This window comes from Atta colombica, unplaced genomic scaffold (assembly GCF_001594045.1).
Source record: "Atta colombica isolate Treedump-2 unplaced genomic scaffold, Acol1.0 scaffold38, whole genome shotgun sequence".
Classification (NCBI taxonomy): domain Eukaryota; kingdom Metazoa; phylum Arthropoda; class Insecta; order Hymenoptera; family Formicidae; genus Atta; species Atta colombica.
Genome location: NW_017259490.1, coordinates 1,941,300 through 1,950,830, shown reverse-complemented (window position 1 = coordinate 1,950,830; position 9,531 = coordinate 1,941,300). Strand labels below are relative to the sequence as shown.

The 9,531-nt window shown below is 35.5% G+C and overlaps 1 protein-coding gene across 2 annotated transcripts in view; it reads right to left on the bottom strand.

Moving 5' to 3' along the window:
- The window catches only part of LOC108690998, a 115,647-nt gene that overhangs the window by 19,843 nt on the left and 86,273 nt on the right, over positions 1-9,531 (bottom strand). For both annotated transcript variants that reach the window (XM_018198591.1, XM_018198592.1), the window contains exons 3-4: positions 8,924-9,157; positions 7,955-8,433 (exon numbers count right to left, since the gene is read on the bottom strand). In XM_018198591.1, coding sequence (XP_018054080.1) covers positions 7,955-8,433; positions 8,924-9,157 — 713 coding nt within the window. The remainder of the gene's footprint in view (positions 1-7,954; positions 8,434-8,923; positions 9,158-9,531) is intronic.

Here is a 9,531-nt window from a genome sequence, read left to right as displayed (position 1 = left end):
TAGACAAAATGCGTTAATTTTCATACTTTATCTTTAAACAATTTACTATTTATCCAAATTTATATCAAATATACATAATTGCATGCAATAATATCGATTACTTTTCCTATCCAAATCGATTATTCTTTCAATGACCGCTTAGCTGATTTCTCCATTTAATATATTATCACACAAATTTTCACATCTCTTAACTTTTTAATAATTCATTCGGTTTAAAATACATAGAATTGCTAATACCGATTGCATTAATGCGTCTCTCTCTCTCTCTCTCTCTCTCTCTCTCTCTCTCTCTCTTTCTCTCTTATCGTTTGCTTAATCTTTGTGGCCAGCTCTAGTGCTATCCTAGTATAACAACAACTTGTTGGGAATTACCCGGTAGCCGGTTCAGTGCGGTTGACTCGGCGCATACCAACCCCCCCGTCGAGTCGAAGAACCAAAATTTCTCTACCGTGTAGCACATCCGGCGAGAGTCATTGTATTAGCTAGGCAATCGGTTGGCGAAATTATTCATGCTGCGGCATGTTACGGGCTGGCCACGTAATATAGCAGGTATATGCCATGACACGCCACGCGACGTACCTCCGAGTTGGCGGCGGATTTCCTGACGAATTGCGATCCCCGCCTGCACGCGCAGGAACGAAGCAAGGGTCGTCGATCGGAAATTACCTTCGTGCCGGGGATGGAGCCAAGTCTGGATGAGATTTAAGTCTCGATGTTTTTCTATTGTTCATTGGAATTGATGGATCGTAATAAAGGATGATCGATTAACATGAAAGAAGTTGAAAATCTCAATCTCTTCGTTTAAATTCTTTTATCTTAGTGTACCTTTTTTGTATCTTTTTTGTAAAATATGGAAAATCTTACATTGCAACATAATACCTGCCAGTTTTAGTTGTTTTCTTTTGTAACTACATTGAAAAATAATTAGCTTTTCATATGCAAATACTTATGTTTGTGAATTATTGCGTAATATGCGGTGATTTACATACAAAGCTGCTTTTAAGGATTTAACGCGCGGTTGGAAATGAAAAAAAATTATTTTTTTACCGTAAATCTTTCTGTCTGTGAATAAACGAAGGCGAGAGAAGATCGCGACGTTTAACCATTCTTCGGAAAACGAGTCGTTTTTCTTTCTACTCGTTCATTAGCATTCAACGCGCTACGAATTTTCTTTGTTTTTATCAGGGGAATTATTAGACCAATTAGGGGCGTACAATGTGCGGAAGTTGCAAGAACGAACGTAAAGTTCTCTTCCTTTTTGAATGTATTGCGATCGAACAGGCCGGGAAAGTTTCCATTGCGGCCTTTTGCTCGAAAGTGTTCTCCTAGGATTTCAATTTCCAGGATCATTACCTTCGAACAGCGAACAGGAATTACATATAAAAGCATATAGAAGCTGCGGATCCCGTGGAGATTCTATGGCGATATTTTACACACGCCATTTCTTTGCAATTCTCTAATGACACACAATTATAAATTTATTATGTATAAAGTTATATTTGAAAGAAATCTTATATGTACAATATAACAAATCTTATATTTTAGCTTTCCTTTTTTGTAGAATCAATATTTTTATCTCTCAAAGTGGTTTATATTTCATATTTTTAAAAACATAATAAAATGTAATAAAGATAAAATAACGAATCAAATAATATAAAATTATTAATATACTAAATATTAAAAGAGAAAGTTTTTCAAATAAAGTTTATTTATTTAAAAATTATTATTAATGTTTATTAAGTAACATAAAATTATAAATAAATATTTTTAAATAATTTTATATGTGTGCATTATTATAATAACGAGGATAAGTTATAATACATATTGGAATATTACATGCCAGTAACCCCTTTTCCACTCTACTTTTCCTTTCATTTTCCACTTCATTTCTCAATTTCCCAGCGTAAGGGAAATCAATTGTAAATGTAATGATCGCACGCATCTCCCTCGGAAATAAACCGTTGTAATATTTTAGTGAATTTGAACGAGCTGTAAAATAAATTTCAGCACGAAGAAAATAGAATCAGCGCGGACCAATCCTATTTAGACTTTGAAACTTTTCAATACCCGCCGAATAATCCGTGATTGTAAAGTACTATTTGAATCTTTTCGTAGTCAACGGAAATAACATTTTCAGGGAAAAATATATGTACGCGGTGTAAATATATGACTTCTGTGTTATAAAATTATTCACTTTAAATAAAAAATTTCAAATTGCTATATCTCAAAAATAAAAAATCGTATTAAAATAAAATAAAATACATTTTAAAACTAGTAATAAAAGTTGATACTTTCACATAGCATTAACTAAATTTATATTAAAAAATTGCTGTCAATTCTGCAACGTCATAAAAACCTTCAAAATCATCGTTTTATCTTTTTGATTCCATTTTTCTCAAAATCTGTATAAAATCTGTGATAAAACTTTTTATCTTCTTTTCAGTAATATAATCTAAAAGTATATAAGAATATTATTCTCATTTAGATTTATTCAAAATAGAAATCTTGTTCCTCAGTGTAATAAATAAGATAAATACATATATATAAATCATAAAAAGTAAATTACTTCCCCTATATATAGAAATAAGGAGAAAGATAAAACAAAAAGTAGAGTGAAACCGGGTTATAGGGGTATGATATATATTATAACTTACTTCTCGTCATAATACACACATATCACAACATGTTGTTTAAAAATAATTATTAAATAAATAAATCTTGTTTCAGATGTTGTCTTTTAATATTTATTTTTGTATTTTATATATATTAAATTTGTTATTATCTTATTTTTATCATATTTTATATATTGTATGTATTCTCAAAGAAACATATGGAAGGTAGTTTGTTTAAAGAGGCAGGAATATTGTTCATACAATGACTGTGTACTTTACAATCATCAATATTTCTCTAATTATACATTAGCATACATCAAATACTTTTTAAAAAATATATACAACAAAATATAGTACAGTATACAAGTAATAATTTAACATCTAAAATAATTTAACATCTAAAAATAATTTTAGACCGATGAATATTGAAACAGTTTCTGGTTATATTTTCTTTCAATGAACGATCACGGTCGCGCATATTGTTCCGAATTAAGAAAGACATCCAGGATGCCGAAAATACTGTCCATCTCACGGCCTTCGCATTAAGGTCAGTTGGTCATCAGTGCAACATTGTGTCAGGAGTACCGAAATTAACTCACTGTGATACTGGCGGTCTGTGATATTTGACCTTGTAATCCGTGTAGAGAATCCGAATTCCGCGCCAAAACCATGAAATAATATATAGTTAACCATTTCCTCCTTCTACCCTTCGATAACATCCCAGCAGCCCGCGACCATACAAATGGGTCAATAGGTGAAATGCATAGAACGTACGAAGTGACCCAGATCGGCGGAATAAGGCGAGAGTGGTCGTGCAATGGCCGCACGATCAATAGCGCACAATCTTGACTTAGAAAACCTACAATGTCAGCAAAAGAAGGCAGTACCAAACTGGGCGAGAGAGATCGTTTGCGGATTGAATGGCGTTTGCAATAAATAATCAGTCTCTCTTTTTCGCGAGATGTGCAAATTTGAAATGATAGCGGCACGGTTGAAAACTACTTGCTCGATGATACTCGACTTCGACATATTTCGTGGAAATCATAATTTTCGATTACCAGTTTCTCCTGTATATAAGATATCCAATAGTTTTGAGATTATTTTTATTGGCAGGTCGGAGCAATCCAGAATAAATCCTCTTAACTCTTAGATTATGAGAGGAATGAAATCTAGCAGTTGAGAAATTAGATACGTATTCAGACGGCTCGTAACCTTCGTCGTTATCATCGATCCACGTCAAGATTTACTACCAATTTTCTCGGCGATGGTTCTGTATCTATGACAGTCTTCATTCATTTCAATACACCCATCCGATCAAAGTCAAAGTTTATTCAATCAATGAAAATAACACGCAAAGGAGAGCGTATTCATAAAAGAAGTGTTTAATTTTAAAATATTAAAATGTTTTATTTTTGTCTTCATTTTTTAAATTCTTAAATATGTTTAATTTTAAACATTTTCAATAAACGAAACACTATATGTTTGCGTTTAAAACACTAAAATATCAATAAGAATACTTTATTTTTAGAAGTATTAATCATATATGTGATTTGAATTACATAATTTATTCCGTGCAAGTATCAGGATGCGGATAGCTTGTCAAGATTTGAATCGCTCAGTCGTCTCGAGATTCAAGCCAATGTTCTGTCATAGACATTCGTATTCGAATTAGGAGGAGAATCCTGAATCAAGTCCCCAATCATTACGTGAACGGAATATTTCTCGCCTGAGTGCACAATTCTATTATGACACAATGACAAACATAAACAATCCATATCGCAGAAACGTGAGAACTGCATAACAAGGATCGCAACGTCTCGACTGTTTATTGATTTGGCAAGTTTACTTTACTCTTCGTAGCGTTGTTAACCCGAAAAGCAAATGGATGGATCGAACGCTCGTGTATAACGGGCATCGTATAATGCTAGATAGTTGTTTATTAGTTTCGCAAGTTCAGCCATGTTCGCCTAAGTAATGGTTAACGCGGTGAGGTGTTTGCGTATATAACATAGTTAAATATTCTCATCCTCCGCGCAAGATATACGCGATGAAAGATAAGTGGTACTTTAAAAACGTGCGTTTTCTATTTATTATGTACATATTTCGCCTGCAAGATAAAAATGTTTCATTAAGCGTCGCTCTTCGATTAATAGACCAGGAAGGGTTTAGGTAATAAAGTAACTGAGGCACTTCAGGGTTTAATTTAAAATAGCATACGCTCCGACCGCATTTTTAATTATCGCACATCGATTTTTAACATTCTCACCGACACGCTGCGCGCATTTGGACAATATATTACCGGTAACCCCGTAATTTCGAAGCCGGCTGGATCCCGTCGCAAATACCAGTCCGCACAAAGCGCACGCTGCCATAGTTGTTCACAAAGGGCCGCGTATATATTCTGGGTCAGGGTCTCTCAAACTGGGTTGATTCGCTGCCACCGTATATGTCCGGAACGTGCGAAAGCGCCGACGATTCCAGTAAGGTTATATCATCAACTTGCGACTCACGAGATCCTCCGAGCTCTTCAGTTGATCCCAAATTCTCTCGTAAAGTCATAGTAACAGAATTACTCGTTAAGCGCTCGCGTAAACTCAAACCGTGGAATTATCAATGGTATGAACGCATTGCAGGAATAGTCTGCACTTCTCTACGCATTTTGGAAAAATCGCTCAATGGAAATAGCAATATCAATCATTTATCAAACGATAAACAGCGAAATCCTTGATGAAATGAAATCTTTAATAGAGTAAAGTACACGAAAAGAACAATTTTACTGAAAAATATATATTTATAAAAAATTTAAGATCTAGATCTGAAAATAATTTTGTTTTGGATCATCAAAATAATTATGTAGAACGGTGAAATTGATTGTTATAATAATAAAACTTTTTGCAGCATTGCTTATCACGTTCGAATTTCCAACATATTTATTTTTATGGTCCAACAAAATAATTTTCAAATCTGTATCTAGCTAAATTTTTAGATATTTCAAGAAAATTATTCCTCCCGTATAGCGAACAAGATATAACGCGTAACGCGAATTATAATGATAAAATATGACGCGATAAATAATTTTTGCAAGCGTAGTAGAGTACAGCTTCGATCTTGAGAACCGCTGTCCTAGAATATACACGCAAGCGTTATGCGTGGGTGGAAGGGTAATAACTACGCCACGAAACTTGCCCGTCAGGCGCAATGAACAACGGTGTGTTGTTAAATCGTACCATTAATGTCCTAAGGACGCGTGTCATCATATCACCGAAGTATATTCAGTGGGATAAATGGAATTTTTTTGTCGTGTCGAAAGCTGGAATGGCTTGCTCGAATTTGCGTCATGATATTTTCACGTTTTCATTTCAGTCTCTTCAATTCAGTTGTTCCTGCATGAAATACTAAATATGAATTTTTTTCTAGTCCATTTGGTAATTGGTACAATATTGATATGTATAAACAAGTTATCTAAAAAATAGTACATAAAAATAATATTTATTGTTAAATTTGCATGTTAAAAACGATTCATGGAAATAATAATTGCTGTTAATTGATATGCCAAAGCAAATGTAAAATGAAAAGCATTTTTTTAATATTTTAAGTAAATTGTGAATAAAAAAGTAGTAGTTTTATGTTTTTGATTTATTAAAACTTGAAGAGCTTGCCTCCTGAATTGCCGCGACAACAACGGTACGGAAAGTAACACGCGAAAATAATTTCGCCCATTCGTCAGTGGCGTTGCTTGGTGAACAGCTCCTTCCAAATGCATGAGATTGAAATTGAAAATATGTAGATTTCATGCGCGCTACGATATAGACACATTCGTGTAAAGCGTGCGAATGGCAAAGTGTTCGCGTGACTATCGATCAAATCATTCAAAAATTGACGCCGAAAGTAAATGATGCATTATCTATTCCAAGGTTCTCTCTCTCTCTCTCTCTCTCTCTCTCTCTCTCTCTCTCTCTCTTTCTCTCTCTCTCTCTCTCTTTCTGATTGTGAGAGAGAGTACTTTCAAACATGAACAATTGGCTCAGAAGCCATTTCGACATATGTTATATGTAAAATTATGTAGATTTGTCTGAATTTGACAGGATTCTTAGAGTCTGGTGCAATCACGAGAATTCTAATTAATGTAATCGTGTAAACGTTTTGCCTAAATTATGGGCGAGTTGAAGCAACAAAATTTTTCGTTGGTTTGTCGACAAGTCAAGGAAAATTACAATTATTAAAATTACGCATATTATAATCATGTTATACGTTGTCGATGGAAAATTATTATTTATTCCTTCACGCGCGACGAGTAATAATTTATGAGGAATGATTAATTAATCTAATCACATATCAATGAACTAAGTTATGTTAAAAACCTATAAGTTACGAAGCACTATCGTATCATTAAGTTCATGGAACTCGTAAAAATATTGTCGTGCGTAATAATCAAACGAGTATTTTACATCATATAATCTATTATGCAAAACTTGTGCAAGATTAATTTCTTAACAATTTGAGAATGTTAGTACATTAGGTTCATATTCGTATAATCTGTTTTTTTGTGTAAATTTAAAAGTATAGTTAATATACGCAAATTAAGTAAAAAATTTCAATCATTATACGTTTACATTATTTAGAGATAACGATTGAGAAAGCCAAGGAATAAATTAATGGAAAAAGCTGAATGAAAACTGAGTCTTATATATGAAATTGACTAATCTTGTCAGCTAATCGACCATTTACATGGCTAGCGTGATTTTCATTCATCTGTCATCTCTTCGAGCCATTCATCTTTATCAGCTGCTTGTTACTGCACATGGTAAGGCCGTTTGTATTTATCACGGTAGCGAAGAATGACCTTCGGAAAATTTGTGACAGTTTCTCGCGCACGTGGGAATACAGGTAGTTCATCCTCAATAGAATAAGATTCGCGAAAGCAAAATAAGGAAGTTTTTACTCATGTATAATCCATCCTCCCTAATATCTTTCGAAATCCTGTTACGTCAGGCTCGTGTAAGCGCGATCGCATTTTCACACGTACCTATCCTCCCTCAGGTTTCCCTCGGACGAATCGTTCTTTCATGCGAACGAATATCTCACACGATTGGACGACGTTAAGTATTCGCGGTGAATATCGCTTGCTAACAATAAGCTGATTATGCGCAAGTGAATATTAATTGCGCGTTAATTATGTGTCGGATAATGGATACTTTTTCACAGGGAAAAGGCACTCACGTTTTAATCCACGTCGTATAGAACGTGGAAAAAAGATCTGTATCTAGTACGAGAATATCATCACATGATTTTTTTTTTATAATGAAAAGAGCTACACGAATAAGACACGATGAGTCACTTACCAAGTGTCACATTTGGAAACGGCTGGCCTGGTAACGACGGTGGATGCTCGTCCTCGGGCGAACGCTCAGACGCGTATCCCTGATCTTGTGGCTCGCCGCTTAGTTTGCTCAGCTTTAAATCGACACATTTGCCAAGCTGCTGACGATGCTTAAGGAGTTCACAATCGGGCTTATGCACCATCTTCATCAGCAACTCGTCATTGACGTCGGTGGTGGCGTTCATTATGCACGGCTGTGAGGACGATGAGTTCGATTGCAGACTCCTGCCGCTGCTGTTTCTAGCGTCCTGCTTGCGCTTCGGCAACGTGCCGACTAGGTCGAGGTCCGAGTTTCGGTGGCATCTGTCTTCCGAGGACACACTGCGACCTCCGTATCTTCTGCCAGAGTCGACTAGCACAGTGTCAGCGCTGCGATTTCTCTTGACCGAATCGAAGTTACCATGACGGGTTCGCACGAGGTCGAGGTCACTTTGTTGATACCTAGAATCAGATCGGAATCGCGGTTAATCTTCCACCGGGGAAAGATTTGCTCGCGTTCACCGGAAGCGGGATCCATTTCGTGCCGAGGTTCGATGGGAGAATTATTTCCTCGACTTTAAAATGCGGGAAGTTCATTGCGCGCGCGAAAAATATGTCAGGTTCGAAGTTAAAACTTTCGAGGATTCGCATTTGATATGAAAGTATGCGCGATCGATCGATCGATCGATCGACGGAGATTGAAGTCTAAAGGGACATTCCTGGAATTCTCCAAATTGTCATGCCTCTGTCCGCGTCGATCTCCGACAGTCTCGCGATGAAATTTGCATGCGGAATCGCGTGCATAAATGAAGAGCGATAAATTTCAGGAATTTATTAAGGATAATTAATTATTCTAACAGAGGCTACATGTCAAACGTTAATGCGCATCGTATTTCTCTGTAATATGAAATGAATAATTATTACATTATTCTTGTTCTTGGTTATCACGTACCTCCAAGGATCGTTCTCATCCAAAGAGTCCTGCGATCGATGTTTAACGAGATCCAAAGTGCCGGTCGGTCCGCTGTCCGAGAAGTGCACTCCTAACGAGCGTTTCTTGTGTGGTAACGTGCCGCCGAAATTTCCGCCAACATTTTCTGACGAGATGTTATTATTATCCCCTCGATCGTCATCCAGCGCATCTTTATCGTCCAAGTGGTTTGGAAGTGAACCACAAAATTTATACCTGTATAGGAAGAACAAATTGTTGGACGATTAGATTCGGTTGATTATTTCAGAAATCCCACAAATCAAATTTTGTTGAAATTGAGATGAGGGAATTCAGAATCAACGAAGGTAGATACAAATTTTCAATAAATAGAGCGTTTATTGAAATTTTGTAAAAAATTCTTTCCCGGATTTTCTAGATATTTTTATTCAAAATTCTAGATAAGATTAGAGACTTTTTAATGTAATTTTGAAATAAATTGAACGCAACGAAAACAAATTATATATATATTGAAAATTAACAAGAGATGGGGATTCCATGAAACAATATATTTATCATTTTCTACAATTGAAGCCGCGAAATTTATAAGATAGTATAGAGAAAATTCACTG